The sequence below is a fragment of the Pangasianodon hypophthalmus genome, chromosome 1, assembly GCF_027358585.1.
Source record: "Pangasianodon hypophthalmus isolate fPanHyp1 chromosome 1, fPanHyp1.pri, whole genome shotgun sequence".
NCBI classification, from domain to species: Eukaryota; Metazoa; Chordata; class Actinopteri; order Siluriformes; family Pangasiidae; genus Pangasianodon; species Pangasianodon hypophthalmus.
Window position 1 is genome coordinate 3,193,501 of NC_069710.1, and position 21,324 is coordinate 3,214,824.

Genomic DNA, 21,324 nt, shown 5'->3' on the forward strand with positions numbered 1-21,324 from the left:
GCACATACCCAAAAGGTGCCCATGTGTTTGATGCTTGTTTTTTTTTTTGAATTTTTCAAGTTTAGAATAGCAGTTTGTACATATCTGGTAGGATGCATCAATCGATCTGTTTTTTTACACTGCACAATAAAGATGTCATGCAGTGGAACTTCTCATGTGTGTAATCCTCACCCTCTGAATCTAGTGGATCAGACGTTTTAAACACAACTAATTCCAAGGGATAAACATGCCATTATAAACATTGCCAAATGCTCTTAGGGGAATGTGTGTAAAATTCTTTTTGTCTTCTGTGTGACTAACCTAGCACATATTCTACTCTACTTCGATATTGTTGATTCCTCTGTTGTAGTATTTCAGGGTTGCAGAAAATATATGCAGTTATATCTGCACTGTGCCATTTGAACTTCCATGATCTGTTTCTACTAAGCTGATACAAGACGTGTCTTTAGTGACATTACAAGTTGATGATTTTAATGAGGTTCAGTTAAATTAGTTCAGTCTAGAAATTAGTTCAGTCTCTTGAAGGGGAGGAAAACATTCTAATTGCTGATCTGATATGGTTATATTATTATGTACAGGGTTACTTTTGTACTATAGTCTGAATTTTTTGCCTGATAATTTCAATCTTGCCTTCAAATTCCTGCATGTTTCTGTGGTGGTCTTATTCCTAGTCAATTTTGCCGCAGTATTAAATAAGAATCTAGGATTTTTTGTTATCTTCTATTAGGGTGGAGAGATACATTGATCCAGCAACGCTAAGAGCTCAGGAGGCTCTCCTTCCATACTGTTTGAAATACTGCTCATTTAGTTTGATTCCATTTACATTTTAATTTTTAAGCGGTTTGTGTTAAGGTGTGTGTGTGTGATCGTTATACCAGGGTGCTAGTTTTTTTCCTCTCAAATTATTTTTTCATTTAATTGGAGCTACATTATCTAGAGTGTAGCGGAAAACACTGACTCTATGCATTCAGTTGCCTGATCAAGTTCTGTGGGGTCAGACGGTGATCCAATCGTAGTTGATAACTCTGAGAGATTATTAATAAAACTCTGTGCAGCAGCTGACATGAATGTACATTTGACCCAGTAGCATGGCAAAGTGCATATATTATGACTAAGAGTCGTACATAAGTCATACTGCATATGAAAAGAGGCTTTTACAGCGTTTGTTTTGATGCACGTTGATCTGAAGCACCTGCTGGAAGGAAGGAATTCAAATATTTGCCTCCAAGTTCTGGAAGAGAACAGGTTTTTTGAGGGAGGACAGCTTTAGAGCATTAGTGAGGTCAGGTACTGATGTTGGGTGAGGAGACCTGGGGTGCAGTCACCATTCCAGTTCATCCCAAAAGTGTTCAGTAGGGTTGAGGTCAGGGCTCTGTCCAGGCCACTATATTTCTTCAATCTTGGCAAACCATGTCTTCATGGAGCTCGCTTTGTGCACAGGGGCATTGTCATGCTGGAACAGGTTTGGGCCTCTTAATTCCAGTGAAGGAATATTGTAATGCTACAGCATACAAAGACATTCTATACAATTGTGTGTTTCCAACTTTATGGCAGCAGTTTAAGGCCCATATATGGGTGTGATGGTCAGATGTCCATATACCTTTGGCCATATAGTGTAGTTTGAGGTACATCATTTCTTGAATTGTAGAGACTCTTTTCCAAAAACATTTATTCCAAAGGAATGGGGAAAAAGACCTTGTATGATGACTTTCCTTTTTTAATGGACCTATCCTATCAGTTGGAAGGATCAAATTCAGTAAGTGATGCACAGAATAAGAAAACTTGAAACTGTTAAATCATTTCATGTTCAGCAGATGGCACTGTTTGCTAATCTGTCCCATCCAGATGATATATGCTGCTGCTCTCTGTTACACAAAAGCTTTATCTTTATGTATTATTTCCTCTCACACCTCATTCTTCAGTACAAGAGCTTGTAGTACACTTTGTTAACCCCTATGAAACTCATTTACATCTTTTAAAATTGTGAACTAATATCGGAATTGTTTGTGTGTTTGTCTTTTGCAGGTAAGCTGATGTTCCTTCTTACCATTTCACTGTTCTAAAGTAGTGACCCTACAAGGTGAGCAGACATCTCAGCCGGCCTTACAAGGACGTCAGAAAATAATTCTCATAAACTCTACAAATCACTTTTCCCAGCACTGGCATACAGAAGCACTCACACCAACTGTATATGTTGTGTTATTAATTGTCTCTGAAATCCAGTTTTCATGTGTTTTCCTGCACTGACTCTTTGTACATGGTACATTTATGTATTTGAAGCAAGGACAAAGGTATTTGCAGATGTTGGAGGACTCTCTGATCTGCTAGCCAGACTTTTCACAATAACGTGCGAATAGAATAGGAGTATTACTGAGGGCATGGTAAGTCATCTGGAACAAATTCTCTCAGAGGGAAACGTGAACAGAACATGTCTCAGAACATTCTGGAAAGAGATTTTTGCTCTAACACAAACTTTAGACGTGTACATGCATGATAAAGGCGTAAATTATGTTGACAGCACCCCCTGAGGAGAGACTTGAAAGAGTTCTTGACTTGCTCTTCTCAAGAATATACTGGATTGCAACGTCATGTTCCTTTCTGGTACATGCTGGTGGCCATAATTATCACAGGCTCAATTGCCAAACAACTAGCGGTTGTTAGTTTTGGCCTGCTTTCGGAAACATGTACAATTCTTTTATTGTTTTATCCACCTTCACTGACTTTTCAAAGCAAAGCCTTCGCTGGGTTGAGGCATCATGGTCATTAGCAGAGCAATGATTGGTTGTTTAATTTAAGAAATGGGTTACACAGAAGTGTCTCAGTGATAAACCACATAGGAACTAACCCTTTTTTCTATGATCCTGTAGTATTTGTGTTTGTATATATTAAGTGCTTGAAAAATATTTTGCATGATGCAGTTTAAAAATCACACAGTAGAAAAGCCCCATTCTAAGCTGTACAAAATTATACTGTAAATTATACAGTATGTACAGTAATGGTGAAACTGATGCTTGGTTCCTCACCACACCTTGTGCTATACTGTATGATAAGCCCAGATTAAACACTATAGCCATATCACTGTACAGTATATTTGTTCATGCAAGTAACACTAGGGTGGAGAGTGTTAAAGTTCTCTGTGGAAGTTGAGCGTAACAGAACAAGCTCTGTTTATTGATAAAAAGAGATGTTTAGTGAAATTTTGAAAATGCTGGGCTGGGTTGAAATGAGCTGAACGTTGCGAACTGTTCATCCTTAGATATGGGTGAGGTTTTTAGCATGATTCAGTTTGGAAGCTTTTTACTGACCTGCATGCAAATCTCAGAGGATGAGAATGCAAATGACTTGTCCCTGTTTGACATTGTATATGCTAGAATGCTGTAGTATTTCCTCTTTAATGCTGTAACAATGAAAAAAAAACACTATCTCTCAATGTTAAATTAGAGATGAACATCTGAATATTGTCCAGTAAATCCTTAAGGGTGTGGCAATTCTGAGGAAGTACTGGATGTTCAATATTTATCCATCGTTTATGGAACTCTTGAGATTGTGGGTGTAAGAGTGCTGCCGGTAATAGTTTAAACTGTAATATAACACCTGCATCCACTGTTGAGAAGATTGTTCCTGAGTACATCTACCCAGCATTACCTGCAACGGGTGTGTGTGTTTATGTGAGAGATAAATTCTACAGAAGTATAGCAGGAGTGGCAACCTCTTATCACGTTTCACATTAGTTAACTTTAAACCAGATGAAAAAAGTAAAAAAGGGGTCCTGCTTTAATAGTGTTATTACTCATACAGTCAGCTGCAGAATTATTGGCACCTTTCTAGAGAATAGCTAAAAATGACTAACATTAACCACAGATAAATATTAAACACAAAGATTAGATTTTCCACTAAACAATTGAAGAAACTACTTAACTTTCTTACTTACTACTTTAACAAAATCACTTTCAAATAATGTTTTTTTTAAACATGACAAAATTATTGATCCATCTAAGAAATAAATCTGTGTTTTAAAAATGTATCTCTGAATAGTTAAACTGTTGATCTGATGCTGCAACATGGCACATGACCTCTGTTCGCTTTTCGCCCAGCTGGTATGGGAGCATTGCTATAGGTGTTCTTATAAGTACTGTCTTTAACACACTTTCTCCTCCTTCCTGCTGTGCTGTTAGAGTACAAGGCTCATAACTGGTATTAATAGTCTCAGGACATGACCAAACTGTGAGCAATGTGTTGAGCAATGCCTAAAAACGTTACAGAGAGATGTTAATCTAAAGCCATTATAGTGACAATGATATGGCAAGTTTATTTGGAAGGGAGAGGGGGAAGCTCATTGCAAATCAGCTGAGCATTATTTCACACTGCAACCCTTTCAGCCCTGAAGAAGGAATGCAAATGAATCATTTTCTCCAGATGGGGGCACTTCATGGGCAGAGTTTTGTTATAAATCACTTTATTCAGTGAATGTTTGCCTGTCTGACTTTGTGTGTGTGCACACATGTGTGCACTGCTTACAGTGTGTGTATTTGTGTATGTGGCCTTGTGAGATTTTTCAGTTTGTTTCAGAGAGGGTGAGGAATTTGCTAGTCAGTTATCAGAGCGACTAAAAATAAAGATCCAAGGTTCGGACACAAATGTACAGCGTTAGTGTCAGTAAGCTATCATGTGTCAGTTTTGCTTTGCCGTTGCCAGGAGTAACAGTGGTGTTCCTCTTACCCCAGTCCACTGCAGGCAGTGTATTTGCCCAACCAACGGCCTCTGACTCATGTTCCCATAGCAACCACAGGAGCTGCCTGAACACACCCAGTTGCGGCTCAATACTTTCTGACTCACCGGCTAAACATTTAAAGTGTTTCATGGTGTTTCTCAACACCACTGCTACTCTAGTCTTTATATCATTTGTCTCCTTTAGCACATTTCCATTTACAATGTAATGATTAATGTTGATGTGTTAAACAGATGTGATATCTAAACCTTGGTTTGTGTTGATTCAGTAGTGTGTAAACACCTCTGGTGTGTGTCTCTGGGTGGCGCAAATGGCCCAATCCCATACCAGTTGCCTGGCATTCTCTTCACCGGCCATTTTCTGTCCGGTTGGCCATCCCACTCACTCATTTGTAAAGCAGTTTTGAGCTGGTAAAATGGAGGCAAACAAATTACAAGCTTCATCTAGACTTCAGCTGTTGTGACTAATTTTCCCTTGGCTAAGCTTACAGTTTTTATTGTAATTGCAACTCTGAATTACTATGAATACCCTATTTATCAGTTCAGTTAACTGGCATTCGTTAACACAAGCTTCTAGCTAGGGCTGGGCAATATGACAAAAATAGTATTTATATTGTAATAAATTATGTCACAGTAATTTTTTTTGGTTTATTTATAAAACACTGATTTTTTTTCTTTCTAATTAAAAATTGAGATTAAAAAGTTGTTCAAGTTTTGAAATCTTTAAAATGGTATATTCTGATACATATTGTGTATCATAGAAAAGTATCATGACCCACCTCTACTCCATCTTCAACAACGTGACCATGTTTAAGCTCAATTTGGAGAGGCATTTACACATGTTCATGGCATACCACATTTGAAACACATGGAGTGCAGATTTCTTTGGCGTGGATAATTTGTTTGGTGACAACGTCAGCTTTCACTCCCTGAAAATAAAGTAACACACTTCATTAAAGTGAGAGTTGCTACAGTAGTAAAGAGCTCTCAGACTCATTGTGTGGTTTCTATAGTAATAACATTTGTGTGTGTAAGATTGTATGGTATGGTAACAGTTTCCGTAAAAGTGCTCTAGTTTAAGATTTAATGTGCATGACACTAGTCTGAGTGAGATTATAATTTGGTGCTAGTATTCGTATGCCACAGTGTATACTCTTTTTATATACTTATACTCTTACATTTTATATCTGACTGATGTCTGGGTTGCTAAGTGTGCTGTGGCCCTAACCTCTGAAATGCCTTCCTTTGTGCTTGTTCTCTCTCACTTTTTTTTTTTCCCCTATATACTTTGTCTCAGTCACAGCACATTAAATTTGTTATTGTGAACAAGGCGGTCATTGTCTGTGAAACTGTGCTGTGGCGCTAGTAGATGTATGGACTTTAGTAGAATAGAAAGGGCTGGGGGTCTGGGCAGATTTATGGAGTCCATGCATTTGTGTGTTTGTGGGAAGAGGAAGAAAAGCAGCTCTTGTTTTTTCTCAGTATCCCCTCCCGTTTACCCCAACCTGCCCCTGGTTCCTCTCCCATCCAACAGATTTTAGACAGGCTGGTAGGAACAGGTTGGTACCATCAGCGCAGGGCTCTGGTGGTGGTCTTGGAGTGGAAGAGAGTTTGTCCAGGCACTTTGCTCCAAAAGGCTGTCTGAGTATGGGTGATATTCTAGGAGACCGTTTCTGGCGCAGCAGCAAAAAAGGTAGGAAGAGGATATGGAGTGGTCTGTTGCTGATTGTCTGTGAATAATGGTATTTGGTGATGGGTAAGATCTACACTGAAAACACACCTTACAAGTCAGAAGAAATCCTGTCTGTTTAAAGAGGTTTTTATTCTTACAATTAAGCCATCTTTTGCTTATTTCCTCTGTGAGTCTGAAACCTTCAGTAATTTCGGATCCCATCCCAGACTTTGTCATTAAATGGTCACGGATCTCAGGCACCAGATATGATTTTCAGGAGGCCCAGAAGTCGTATTGATTGAGAGCAGATTTTTCTCACTGCTTAGTTCGAGTGAGATGAGTGCCACATCTCTCCTGCTTTGAGCATTGGCCTCCATTCAGCTCAGCCTCTCTTCAAGGCTCCCTCAAGGGAAGCTGGAAAAGTCAGGACTGTTTCACATTCCCTCTAACCTCATATGAGATCCAGCTTCTGGAGCTGTTTACTGCATACAAAGCGTTTGTGTGTGTGTGTGTGTGTGTGTGTGTGTGTGTGTGTGTGCTTTTGCTGTATGCACGCCATGTACCAGCAAATCCAAAGCTGAGATTCATTAGTAACATTAGATTAGCCAAGAACACATAAAACTTGTAGGCAAAAGGCAATGACTTTTCCATGGTAATGCAGAATAATGAGAGATATACTGTTGGTTTGAAGTGGGATGTACAGGTTCTGTGTGCTGTAGTTGTGGTTGCAGTTTTGGAAGAATTGGGACAAACAAAGAGGGGAAGTGAGAGAGTGACTGGATGAGTGTTGGTTTGAGGCAGTAAGGGATAACTTGTGGCTGTATTTCTTTCCATTCTGGAAAAGGAGAAGTTGATGTGACTCATGACTCATGTTGTGGAGACCACAGTAGACACTTGTGATTTTCACTTGATGCACTGCATCATTTTTACTATTTTTCCATATGTACTGTAGCAGTGGAAGGCTGTAAGTGGCTATTATTACTTCCTGTCTTCCTGAAGCTTGCACCGTGGTTTATGTGGTCTCCTACTCAAATGTTAAAATATTAAAAGCAAAATTCAGCCCTCTCAAAACTGTAAAGTCTTGCTAGTCTGCTTGTGTTTATGCAGAATGTGCATATGAAGATCACACGTAATTGCTCATATGCAAATGACCTTATAATGATAAAACTCCTAGCATAGCATATGGCTATAAACAAAAGGTACAAATTTGTCTTCATGCCAGGAATATGTATTAGATGTTTCTTGTTTTCGACTTGCTTAGTTTTAAGTTGTAATTAAAGTTTAAACACTCATTTAAAGTGTAACATCTCTGTGTTTATATGAGTGGCAGTGCCATGAAAAGTGCATGTCTCTCATTTTTTTAATGAGCATGTTGCTAAAAAGAAGAAACAATTTCCGTTTGTCTCATTTCCATTTGTGTGCTTTGTCTCACTTTTCAGTCTTTTTAATTTAGGCTGCTTTGCATGTCTGTACCCTCTTGCCAAGTACTGTTTTAGTTCTGTGCATCTACACCTGTGCACAGAAAGGTTGTTCTTTTAATCCTGTAGAACCTCTGGTCGTGCCTGACCACTCGTACTATTATTTCTGTTGTATTCTGTTTGTACTTTAAGCAATCAAGGTGATTTCTTATTAAAGAAAACTTGCAGCAGATCATGCTAAATTCTTACAATTGATATAGAGTATACTTACATTTCTTACAATCAATATACATGTTTAAAAATCAAACAAACCAAAAAACAATATGCTATTGTAGGGTGTAAACAGATAGCACAGTGGGTGATTTGTTGTAAATGTTGTGGGTTAAACACATTACCTTTCCAATGATCAGTGAAACCATGACGTAGACATCTGCTTTTTGTTTATTTGGGTTGGGTCCCCAAGGTATCATAAGATCTTAGTCTCAGCGCACACCTCAGGTTGTATTGTCCAGGCTGTCCAGGCTTGTGCTACCAGTCAATCCGCTTAGCTCTTTTAGCCTGAGCCCTGTAAATGTCAATGTACTGACTGGTTCTGCTTGTCTTGCCATACCCTGGAGCAAAGTATATTTAAAAAACTGGATCTTTTATGCATGTTCTCACATTTTACAGCTTTTTTTATACCCCATTTTCTCCCAGTTGGGCCATTAGCCAGTTACCATCGACTAGCTAGCACTTGCTAATCACATGACAGCTACCAACTGGGGAGGGTGAAGGCTAGCATGTGCTTCCTCTGAGACAGTGCATCTTTTCGAACTGCTGCACATGCTACTTGGAGGAAAACACTAAGTGCCCTCTTCTACATACAGTAGATGAGCTCATAGACACCCACAAATGGCTAGGCTTTCTTGAACTCTCAGCCTCACCTGACTGTGGCACCATCGAGATTTGAACTCATGACCTTCCAAAAATAGGGTGAAGGGTTTTCTGTTGTGCCACTCGGGAGTATTTTACACCATTTACGTTGGTGTAAGTATAAGTGTTTATGTGTATAAGTAAGTGTTTAGCTCTACAAGCGCAATTGTGTTATTATTTGCTCTGAGGAAGGTGTGCTTGGTGACCTTCTCACTTCAATCAGCAGGAGAGTATGGCTGGGAGGAAAGGTTAGTAGGTCAGCAAGGGTCAGGGAAGGCTATGAAGAATGCAAGTGCATGAATTTCAGGCATTTTGGTGCACACTGTGGTGAAGGTTAGACATGAGTGATTAGCTGTTCCTGCTGTCCTTTTGAGCATTCTCTGCTCTACTAGAGCAAAAACACAGGAAACTAAAGGCCGTGTTTTATGAGGGCCTCACAGTGGGTGAACTTGGTACTGATTATTAAAAAAAAAAAAAATTGATAACCACCACACTTTTCCTATTGTATAGTAGTACAAATTCCAGAACCTGGATGTTTTGTATTTGTGATGCAGTAGCTACAGAATCAGCTAATTTATGCCACAAGAACAATTTTGAAAGCATCCTTTACCATATGTAGACCTGGTAGAATTGCTTGTGTGTTAATGCTTTTTATTTGTGCTCTGCCAGGGAAACACACTAATACTGTAGCTTGCCCTCCAAATAATGTTATCAGAATGAAAGTAAAAGCCGAATGCATTAGGATTTGCATTGAGGTGAATTTTGCAAGTCATATCATGCAAATCTGTGAAGCTCTTTTGTGTATATGAATTCTAAAATCAAGTCTGTTTCCCGTTGTGTTCCAAAAAGTTTATAGGTTTCTCTACTCAAGAGAAATACACCTCCAACTAAACAATTGTCCTTTTGTTGAGCATTAGAGATCATTTCAGACCAGCCAACAAAAGAATACACTGTATGGATGCCAGCATCAAACCATATTTTCATATAAATATTAAATTAAACCTGCGTGACCTATTACATATTTGCAAAAAGCATGCAAAATAGTCTGTGTCCACAGACAAATAAAAGCATAGTACCTGTGATCATTCAATATTTCCACAGAAACACGGAGTTTAGAGTGTGTTTCAATGATCGGAAACATCATAATTCAGCTTTTTCCACACAAGTCTAAGAAAATCCTTAAAATGATTGATTGCTAATATAATAAGACCTTTACTCTAATTACATCCCAGCTGCTGGAATCCTTCAGTTGTCATGGCTGAGCACCAAACTGACTCTGGAGAAATGCATAGCCTTTACAGTAGGCAGTGTAGTAGTCCTCCAGACGCAGCTCTGACGCATCTGTTCCAGGAAGTCGGGGCTCTTACGTTCACTGCATTACTAGAAAAGACTGTCTGGGTTGGGTTTTCTTCTATGCTAAAATAAATTATTAAAAAGGATATGACACTGCCAATCAACTTCTGTACAGTTATTAGATCATGATGGTGGCAATTTGATCCTATGTATAATGTATAAGCGTTCTAACAAACAAAGATGTGGATTTATTTTTCGTATAAATGAAGTAACGCAAAATAACAATGGCAGCTTACCCCATCCTTCAACCCGACCTTAATTACATAGAACTTTTCTTCTGAGGCCATTCATGTGAATTCTTTTGAATTTTCAGTGATCCTGTTGATCGTGACACTGAGAAGTGTCCTGACGCCAAATCCTAGTGTAGAGCATTCATTCATCCATTTATCTTGAGAAACTGCTTTATCATGGTCATGGTGGATCCAGAGCCTATCCTAGGAACGCTGAATGTGAGGCGGAAGTACACCCGAAATCCAGTCCATTGCAGGGCGGACACTCATTCACTCTTAAAAAGTCAATCCAGCTACCAGCATATGTTTGAGAGGTAGGAAGAGACCAGAGTACCCAGAGGAAACACAGACACACATGGAGAGATCATGTGACGCAGTAACCCGAGCTCAGGATTGAACTGGAACTCTGGAGCATTTTATGTATGTCCATTTTATATATGCAGTGGATTAACTGAGCAGACACTAATATTATAATTTGAAAAGAATGATGTGTAGCCGGTGGTCTAGATATCATGTTCCGGTGCATACACACCTTGTGTAAAACATAATATCTATGCTTGTTTCATTTTCATTTCCCTTGTAAAAAACTTTACATGCTCAGTCTTATCTACATTTCTTCACAAGCCTTGAGGTGGAAATGGTGCGGCCATGGTGTGTTTTTCATGTCCTTAGTTATGACCTGTCAGGCTAAAAATTTGTGAAATGCTTGTTAGGGGTGTGTTACAGCACAGTACTCACCTGTGTGACCAGTTTTATTTTAAAGCATGTCATTTAGCAGTTCTCTGTGTGATTTTAATGATAAGAAAATCATGTTTGACAAATTATGACTTCTTGTAAATAAGTAACCTAATTGCATAACTTTTTTATGTAGAACAGGCTTGTTCCCAAGATAAAGTGGCCCTATTTATAAAATATATCCATTACATTCAGCATATCCTGTTCCCAGCTGCGTTACTGACAATGAAATGGACAATGTGTAGTTAGTCTGGTCCTATTTTTGTATTTCCTAATAAGGATATTAATAGTTTATCACCATATTGAGGTGTTGTCTGACTGCATGCTCATCTTTAAAATTCTAAGGTAATAGCTGCTTACCTTAGGGAAAAAAAAAACAGTTATGCAGTCGGGTAGATGAAAGATTATAATTAGAGCTATGGCAGTGGTGTATAATTAAACTGAGCTGAATAGCAGGGTTAAGAGTTCTGTTAGGTGATGATGCATGTTCTTGCCACTATAAATAATATATAAATACAACTCAAATAGACGCTGAATATTTTTGAGAAAATTTCTCCACAACAATTAAGAGATAAATCTGTTTTATAGATCCTTGCTGTATTTCCTTGACATTTTTCTTCGATGGTCAAATTATTACAGTGACGGCTTCTAGTGCACACTTGTTCTGTCTCTCACCACCATTCAGAGTGACAGATAAATGGAGAGACAGATGTAAAGAGCAGAATTTATCAAGGGGTGTGAAACTGAATATCTTGTTTCGAGTTGCTCAGAAAGGTTAGCTCCAATGGACAGGTCTTTATTTAGTGATGTGTCTCATAGGCAATTTGAGTTCGCTGGCTATATTGAGACAGTAAAATTCTTTAGTCTTTCTTTCAACCAGTTGCATCACTTCAAGCAACTACAGTGATCACTTTAAAGAATATAAGTGAATTTACAGCTCTTTTATTATATGCACAAGAGTTTGCTGTATGTTTTACACCTGATGCATTAGATGTATCTAAAAGTGATCACAAGGAGAAAATGGTAAGAAATATCATCAGGGAAGGCAGTACGGAAAAAAATACTCCAATTCCTATTGTCTCTTATCCAGTTGTGCTCTGTATTCTTTAGCTCTGTTGCTAAAAGTTTACATTTACAGTTTACACTTGTATGTTTGCATGTAATTCTCCACATGACCTCTGTGTAAGGATAATCTAATCTCTTAACAGAGAGACTGAGAGCTGACACCCTTACGTTAAGACAAGCTTTACAGTTGAATTGCTCATTTGTATAACGTTTTTTTTTTTTTTTTCTCGGAAAGTCTGTAGTAAGTGTCTCTAGGGCAAAATTCTTGACACACGATATAAAGTTTATCTGAGAGTGGGTGTGAATGACTGGTGCCTCTTTCTAATATAGTATGCCTAAAGGGAGCCTCCCTTCTCTTAGTCTCATTCCTCATTGGCTAGCTCACTCCCTACTAGTGTAAGAAACTCTGACACACCAGGGAGTGTTTATACTGCTCGGTTGTACAAGTGTGCGGCCGGCTACACTTAGTCCTTGTCCTGCATGCGTTCAGGCAAGACTGTCATATACCTCTAGGTTTTTTTTTTTAACCTTTTCTCTGAAGTCTTGACTTCATTTCTCTATTTGATTTTACTAATTCAATCTGTCTACAACTGCTAATAGTCTGTGTGGAACATTTGGCTAATAGTGTTCCTTTCTTTCTCTGTGAGAGAGGTAGGAGGGGCTGAGTGGTGTGCAGTGCTCTCTCACTCTGTTGCACACACCCCCCCCTCTCTGTCATTGCTGGTCTGCCAGTCTAGTTCCTTTCACTTCCAAGCAAGGCAGTGCAAAGGAGGGAAACGATTTTCCTTTGCGTTTGCTTTTGGAGGTTTTTTGATTCTCTGAGAAGACTGACCAGCTCTCTAAGGACTTGAGAGTTGAACAAGAGAGAGAGGACACCCACATCCAGCAGGATATTTTTTTCACACATTCTTTTCCTTTCAGTTGAAAGCACGTGGCAGCCGGCTCTGCCACTGGACCCTTCTACAGAGAGACGAGTGAGTCATTTAGTAATTTGTCTGTACTTGGTTAGTGCTTGGCATATTTCTGTTTATTCAAGCTCTCCGAGGCAAATTAAGGAAGCACAATGGTTGCTGGAATGTTGATGCCTCTTGACAACCTGAGGGCCATTTATGAAAGGCTGTTCCGTGATGGGGTAATGGTGGCCAAGAAGGACAAGCGCCCTCAGACAAAGCACCCTGAGATATCAGGGGTGGGAAACCTGCAGGTGATTAGAGCAATGGGCTCCTTGAAATCCAGAGGGTTTGTGAGGGAGACTTTTGCCTGGAGACATTTCTATTGGTATCTTACTAATGAAGGTATTGTTTACCTGCGTGACTACCTACATCTGCCACCTGAGATTGTGCCCACTCCACTGCAGAGAGTGCGGCAGCCAGCTGCTACCTTGTCCATTGTTCAGAGGGCTGCACGAGTACAGGCTGTACAGGGTCCAACTTCATATGTTCCCAAACCAGGAAGGGTAGGTGCAGAGAGCCAGGAGGCACTGTTGGAAAGGCAGGGGTACCGTCACAAGAGGATGCAACCTGAAGAGTCAGTGCCCAATGAGAAAACATCAAGGTTTAGAGGACGTCCAATTACTGGTGATTACAACAAATCCAGGGCATCAGGGGACTCTAGGGACCAAGTTCAGTCCATGTATAAAGGTGATCAAGACATAGACCACAGCGTTAAGAAGAAGATTTCCACAGGTTCCCATCAGCCACCTGCTAAAATCAGCAGTGCATCGTCTTTGGTACAGAAGATGTCTGAGAGCTACAAGGGAACCAGTGAGGAATCTGTGATTAAAAATACACCAAAGACCATGGTAAATGTGGATCTGCCAGCCCAAATTGCCGTTACTGCTGAAACAGTCGCAGCATCCATGTCTACTAGCAAAGCAGGTAAGCCCAAAGAAGAGGGATATGTTAAAGCCACCCACGAACTCATCATTACCAAGACAGCCAAAGAAACCTCTATGACGCCTAACGCTGAAGAACAAGTGGAACATACGCTGAAAGTGACCAAGACTAAGAATACTCAGGAGCATCTAGTCAAGGATAAAATGCCCAAAAATACAGAAACATCTTCTACTCCTCAGCCAGTGGAACTGAAGCCAAAGGCTAAAGCCTCACTGGAAACCATCATTAGCAAGCCAGCCAAGGATGCCAATGTACCCCCTTCCTCTAAAGGACAAATGGACAAATCACTGAGGATGACCGAGATCAAGAATATTCAGGAGCATCCAGTCAAAGGGGAAGTTCCCAAAAATACAGGAAACTGTCAGGAACTCATCACTAGAGAGTCACCCAAGGATGACTCTTTGTCTTCTCAGTCTAATACATTAGTGGAAGAAACTTTGAAAGTAACAGAGACCCAGAATGTTAAGGAGCATCCAGTTGAGGAGAAAATATCCAAAAATACAGAAACCTATATCTCTATATCATCCACATCTACTGTTCCACAGCCAGTGGAATTAAAGCCAAAAATGAAAGCCTCACAGGAACTCAACCCTAGTAACCCAGCCAAGGATGCCTCTGTGATTCTTTCTAAAAAACAGGTGAAAGTGGCTGAGACCAAGAATGAGCAAGGGCATCTAATCAAGGATGAAATGCCCCAAAATACAGAAAGGTGCATCTCCACAACAACTTCTACTATTGAGCCAGTAGAATCGAAGGCTAAGTCTAAAGCTTCTCAGAATCCAATCTTTTGTGAGCTAGCCAAGGAGACCTCAGTGCCTCTTTCTTCTAAAAAACAAGTGGAAAAAACAGTGAAAGTGACCAAGACCAAGAATATTCAAAAGCATCCAGCCGAGGATGAAATGACCAAAATTACAGAAACATATCTCTCTACATCATCCACATCTGCTTTTCAGCCAGTGGAATTGAAGACTCAAGCCACTCAGGAACTCATCACTAGTGAGCCACCCAAGGATGCCTCTGTGCCTCCTCAATCTAAAAAACAAAAGGGAACAACACTGAAAGTGACTGAGAAAAAGAGTCCTCTGGAGCATCTCGTTGAGGCTGAAATGCCCCAAAATAAAGAAACATGTATCTCTATGTCGGCTTCTACTTTTCAGGAACTGAAGGCACAGACGAAAGATGATTTGGATAAAAGTGAAAATATCAGGGAAATGAAGGAGAAAGAAAACACTGGCAAATCTTTAGGCTCAGCAGTGCCACGTGTGTCCAAAACAAATGAAGACACAACAGTTGTAAATGAGGTGGTTGACTTTGTTGTGCAGCAAACTTCTGAAGCATCTTTGGAGGAACGGACCAGTAATGTCGACGCAGAATCAGCTGTACCACCAGCAGCACCTTTGACTGTCATAACAAGCAATGTTCAGAAGAGTAAGAAGTCACAGAAGACATCTATTATTAAAGAGACGAAAGACACCCAAATGGCATCCGAACATATCAAGCCCATTCAAGTAAATGCTCCAAAAGAGGAAGAAATTCCATCTCAGGATTCGTCTACCACTGTAATCAAGACAGAGAGTAAAGTGCTTAAGCATGACACCAATCCAGTTCCTGAAATCTCAGATGCAGCTGCTGATGAAGAGGTGAAGGAGGTTAATATCCATGAAGAAATAAAAGTTGTGGAACACACAACAATAAAAGTGAAAAAGATAACCAAGCATGAAATAACATCAGTCCAACAAACACCACCACCAATAAAACTATTAGAAGAATCAGAGGCTAAAGATGCAAAGAAGAAAGAAGCAGAGGTGGCCCCAAAGTCTTCAAAAAGAAAGAAGAAAAAGCAGGCTGCTGCTGATAAACAAGTTCCATCATCAGCCACAGAAATCAGTGCAGCTGAGGAAATGGTGACAGCCCAGGTTGCAGTTAAAGCTCATCCCAACCAGGGGTCTGAACCATTTGCAGTAAGTGAGTCTCCTAAAATCTGCTCTGAAGAAAGCAGTCAGACAGCAGCTGTGCAGAGTGAGGCCCATGTACACAAAGGGGAGGTGGAGCCAGCTCAGCCCTCTGCTGAAAAAATAAAACGGGAGGTTCTGAAAGGAAAAACATCCTCCTCACTGCAACTGAGGGAAGCACCCACAGCCCAAGCGTCAGCAGCAGCCTCAGCCCAGGCCGGCCCCTACCCTGAGCACGGGGATCCTCCCAGTGTTGCTCAACATTCAACCGCTCCTGACACACAGAGCAGAGGAGAGAAGCAAAAAGTGCTCTCTGTGAGCAAGGCTATCAAAAAGCCTGTCACCACTGACCCTCTGTCTGTTGAGGAGAAGCAAGTGTTATCTGAGGACGAAGCTGCCATGCGGAAAAAGGTAGTTATAGTAGAGGAGGTGATTGAGGTGCAGCAGCAGATTGCTAGTCCAAGTGCAGATGGAAGCCAACCTGCTGTGCCACCCATGCCTGAGATTCCAGGAGATGACCTAGACTATGATGTTTTAGAGGAGCTGGCTAAAGAGCGTGCTGCCTTTCAAAGTCCTGTCAAAGAGGTCATCTGGGACCATTCTCTGGATGAGCCAGAGCCTAAAACCTTCCCAAACTTCATTGAAGGTATGGTAAAAATCCAGTATCTTCTTTCTTTCCTGTGCATGTGTAATGTCATTGCCACTGACAGTGTTCCTCTGTGTTTACAGTGTGGGAGGGTCAGTGTGGCTAGCATGAAGTTGTCATAAGGGGTGTACTCATTTGCTCAAAAGCAAATGAGTGTAAGGGACAGTTCAATATGTGCACTGTTCCTGCGAGTGGACTTACTTTTTGAAGCAAAATGTAGTCTAAATTCTCACTGAAAAAGAATAACTTGTTGCATCTTTGAGTATTGCTATGAAGAAAAACATCCACAAGCTACATTTTGCAATTTCTGTCATTCCCAATTGAATTTCTGTTTAAAATAGGTCTGCAGGGAGCAGCATGCAGAGTTTAAAACTCAGAAGCTGCAGTCTAATGAGTGCATCAAATGAACTGAATAAAGCTTATTCATTTTTAATGGTTTTTATGGTCACCACTTCATAATACTCTTGTGCTTACTAGAAGTTTGCACAATCAACCTGTCTGTCTACTTTAGAGTTATCCAGTGGATATGAAATGCATTTCATGAAATGTTTCCCTGGCATTGATCCATACCACATCCACACCCAAAAATATCAGTTTGATATATTGGCTTCATAATAAGGCTGTAAATTGCATACGTTGTGACTTAAAGTTAGATCTCATAGTTGTAAAACAGAGGCATTTAATCCTGATAGCTGATTATAAGCAGATTTGCAGCACTAAATGTCAGTGCAGGAATCTCTTCATACTTTCTCTGTTTCTCATACCGGAAATAACCCAACCCTTCACTCATCAAGAAGAAAGGTATTAAAGATACCAGCTTTGCTATGCTATGAGATTATCAATGCAGGAGAGAGTATTGTGCTTTCAGCAATCTTTTACCCTGTTTTAGGAAGCTTGTGTGTGTTTAGCTTTGTCCTGTGGTCTGTGATCAGGGGTTTCTGGTCTCTGTTTTCAAAGTCAGCCCTGCATGATATCTTGCTTCTGTTGTGCCCAATGCATATAGCACAGCGCAGATAAAATCAGTAATAAATAAGCCATCACTCTCTGTCTCACATCAGCGCATGCAATACATTGTGCAGTAGAAATTTCTGGAATGTGCTCTGGCAGTTGATTTTGCTGCTGTTGGCTTCATTGGCATGAGCATTTAAATTTCTGTTACACTGGGTCTCGGCACATTTAGACTTTAGCGTAAAGATGGCTAAAAGTGTGTGCACCTACACAGTTATGGGTGTGTCAAAATGTGTGCAATGACAGGAAGCTCTAATAGCTGGCATAACACCATGGGCGTGTTTATTTGCTGTCACACCTAGAGCTGGTCAACAATCCAAAGCAATGCACCATTTTCTCAGTGTTAGTTATCATCCAGCAACATGTGGAGAGCACATTTTTCCCAGGTTGTTTTTATTATTCAATAAGTTACAGAGAAGATCTGCTCAAAAAAAAAAAAAAAAAAAAAAAAAACCTTGGTAAGGCTTGGTAACTGTCTGCTGCCCCCTACTGCATCATCACCATTGTGTGCAGCTTTGTGGTGACATTATTTTATTTATTTGCATGTGTGAGCTGAAGTGTGTGAAAACATTTCAGTTTTTGTGGTGAGCATAACTTCCATTTCAAGCTCTGTGGAGTTAGTCAGATCCCATTCCATCTAGCTTAGCTTCAAATAATATGGAAAATATGTCCAGTTTTAATGGTGTCACTTGGATAATATGGTTCATAGGCAGGAAATGTTAGTAGCCACATGCATGTTTTTCCATGGAGTCACCCTAATTTGCTCTTCCTTCCTAGGTTTCAGAGAAATATCATCCAGAGTAGATCAGTTTGCTGTTTAAAAGAAATCATTTCATGAATGTAGATAGCTTTGATTGAGAAAATCCATCAGTGATATTAAGCAGTTCAGAAAATGAAAATGGTGTGGATACTTCCTAGTTGTGTGTTGTATACCGCCCTGTTTTGTGTACAGCGTAATCTTAGAGAGACCTGCGATTTGACTGTCTATGTGCAAACCGAGAATCCGTGTGCCTGTGTCAGTGTCATTTCTCAAATATGCCATTTTGTTTTCCAGTGTCAGCCCACTCTCTAAATTCCTGAATGTTTATGATCTTGTCAAATATCCAGAAGTGGGTAGAATGTGACTCTTTTCTTTCATGCCACATGATTGTGGTTTAGAGGGTGAGTCATCCATGGCTGAATTCAGAGAGGCAAATCTGAGCCTGACCTTTAAGAAGCTGAATACTCTCCTGCACACTATCAATAGCTTGTACACTGACTTCACAGCAATGAGCTTCTAAAGTCAGTCAGTAAGTTTATCTTTGCCACCAACGTGGGTGTTTGTATCACTGTCCCCTGAATCCTGTAGAAGAGACTTGTTAACTTATATTATCTGCTGAAATAATTGTTCTTATTTGCTGTCTTGTTCTTGTGAATAACAAGTCCCTTATTTTGTAACTGTGTATGAGAAAGAGCTATCATGAATAAGAAAGCCACTGGAGTCAGTTTTAATTATAGTGCGTAAAGCAGTGCAATAAGTACAGGCTAGCATGTGTTACTCAGTTCCAAGCTGTCATTGTATTCAGCTGAGGCTACAGTCGGTATGCTTTAGGACCACACGATTATTATTGGCTTATTTGGAATATTGTATATTTCTCTTGAAACGTGAATAAATAGCCAACAAGTCTGACCAACTCTTATTCAGAGAGATTGATGACATTATAGATATCCAGGCTTGATCAGAGTTATTGTAAGACCAGGAGGTATACAGTAAAGCTGCATTTTTTTTCATTCTGGAGTTCACCGCCTAAGGAAACTGTATTCTATTGAGTGCTTTAAATTTGTTTAGTCTGCAAATCTGTTTATGCAGCACAGAAATGAGATGATAGTCCATCTTTGTTGGATTCACTGCCTGATTATTCATGACTTAAGCTTTGGAGGAGACATTGGGTTTATGCCTTTATCATTCAATTATAATTGAGCTTTGGCAGAGGGATGTCTTTATATAACAGACAATGGCATTTTCCCAACATATAATTCATACCTCCAGGCAAGTATCTGATACCGTGAGAATACATTCTCCCTACATACAGCTCCCTGGCTGCCTAGAAGTGTTCATTAAATGGCATTTTCATGTACAGCCAATTTTCTGTGTTCGTGCATTAAATAGATGATGTTGATCATATATTTTAGACGTATTATATTAGAAATAGGCATCACGGTGGTGTAGTAGGTAGCATTGCTCCCTCACAGCTCCAGGGTCACCAGTTTGGTCCTGGGCTTGGGTTACTGTCTGTGTGGAGTTTCTCCGCATGTTCTCTCAGTGTCTCTGTGGGTTTCCTCAGGGTTCTTTGGTTTCTTCCACCTCCCATAAACATGCCAGTAGATGGATTGGCTTCAGGAAATTGCCCCTAGGTATGAATGAGTGTGTGGATGTGTGTGTGCGAACTGTGCCTTGTGATGGACTGTTGTCTATTTCTGGGTGCATTCCTACCTCACGCTCGGTGTTCCCGGGATTCAAATCCCCAGAGACTTCGGATCCACAGCGACCCTTACCAGGATAAAGCGTTTACTGGAGATGAATGAATGAATGATCATAGAACCTATTTAACCTTGCAAGAAAGGTTAAGCTGAAACCTATTTATAGTATAGTTTATTGGGTGGCTCCTAAGGAATGAACAGTGCATGAAAATGCTATTTAATGAATACTACTTCATGCCTTGCAGATGTAGCCCATTTAAGTATAGTGCAGGGGTAGCATAAACATGAATGAGATAATGGTTGGTAAAATGAGCAGTCTTTCAGCACCATTATTTACAGTGCCATATGTTGGTTGTAGAGTGCTATAAAGCATGCTATATTTAGGGTGTGTTGTGCACAATGGGAGGTCTCTAAGGCATCAGGGTATCCTGTGAGAGAGGCAGGGATCTCTAACCATCCCTGGCATTCAAGCACTGCTTCCCTCGTTAGAGCAAAACATACACTGACAAGGTTGGATAAATATGATTGAAAGTGTCCACGATTGAAAATAACATAAACGAAAGACAACGTGACAGTTTAAGGCACCTTTTATACCGTATGTGCAGACTTATTACAGGCTAATGTGTAAGGCATTTAAATAAAAATATTTATTTAGTCTTGGTATCGCTTCATGTCTGATACGGGATATTAAATAGGTATTATGATATTAAAAGCTTATTTATTCCATATCAGGTTTTATTCCAGATCAGGTTTCCTGGGTCAGATAATCATAGTAAAGCTGGTGATCTGTGACATAATCTCACAGAATAGCTCTATCATCCTCCAAGGACAGACTGATCTCTGTTTGGTCCTCTGAAGCCAAGTGGGCACACTTTCATCAGTTTCTATCTCTGCCATCATGAGCACTTCAATTGCTTGATATTTATATCCACAGCAGGCTCTATTACCATGCTTACTCCCTCTCTGGATGCTTGCCCAGCCCTCTGCCCACTCCCCAAGGCCTCTAGCTGCCCCTCCCACCTAATAGCAAAGCCACCAGGGAGCAAGCTGACATATCCAAGCAGCAGGCACAGGCTGTCAAAATTAAGAAGGGGGAGAAGCAAGGCAGCACACACCAAACAAACTGGAGCCACTTTCCTTTCCCTCATTCCCCCAGTCCTGCTCTCCTCGTCCTCCTTTCCCACCACACAGCCTGCTCCATGAAGGTCATACCTGGTAGGTCAGCACAAATGGACTGTTGTCCGTGTTTG

The 21,324-nt window shown here is 40.3% G+C and overlaps 1 protein-coding gene across 2 annotated transcripts in view; it reads left to right on the top strand.

The window, feature by feature from the left end:
- plecb (plectin b) overlaps nucleotides 1-21,324 on the top strand; it is a 114,545-nt gene that overhangs the window by 41,250 nt on the left and 51,971 nt on the right. Inside the window, exon 1 of one of the 2 annotated variants that reach the window (XM_053227729.1) lies at nucleotides 12,509-16,606. The exons of the other annotated variant lie outside the window; for it this stretch is intronic. Coding sequence (XP_053083704.1) covers nucleotides 13,177-16,606 — 3,430 coding nt within the window. The 5' untranslated portion in view covers nucleotides 12,509-13,176. Of the gene's footprint in view, nucleotides 1-12,508; nucleotides 16,607-21,324 lie in introns of those variants that run through there. 2 annotated transcript variants of the gene reach the window in all.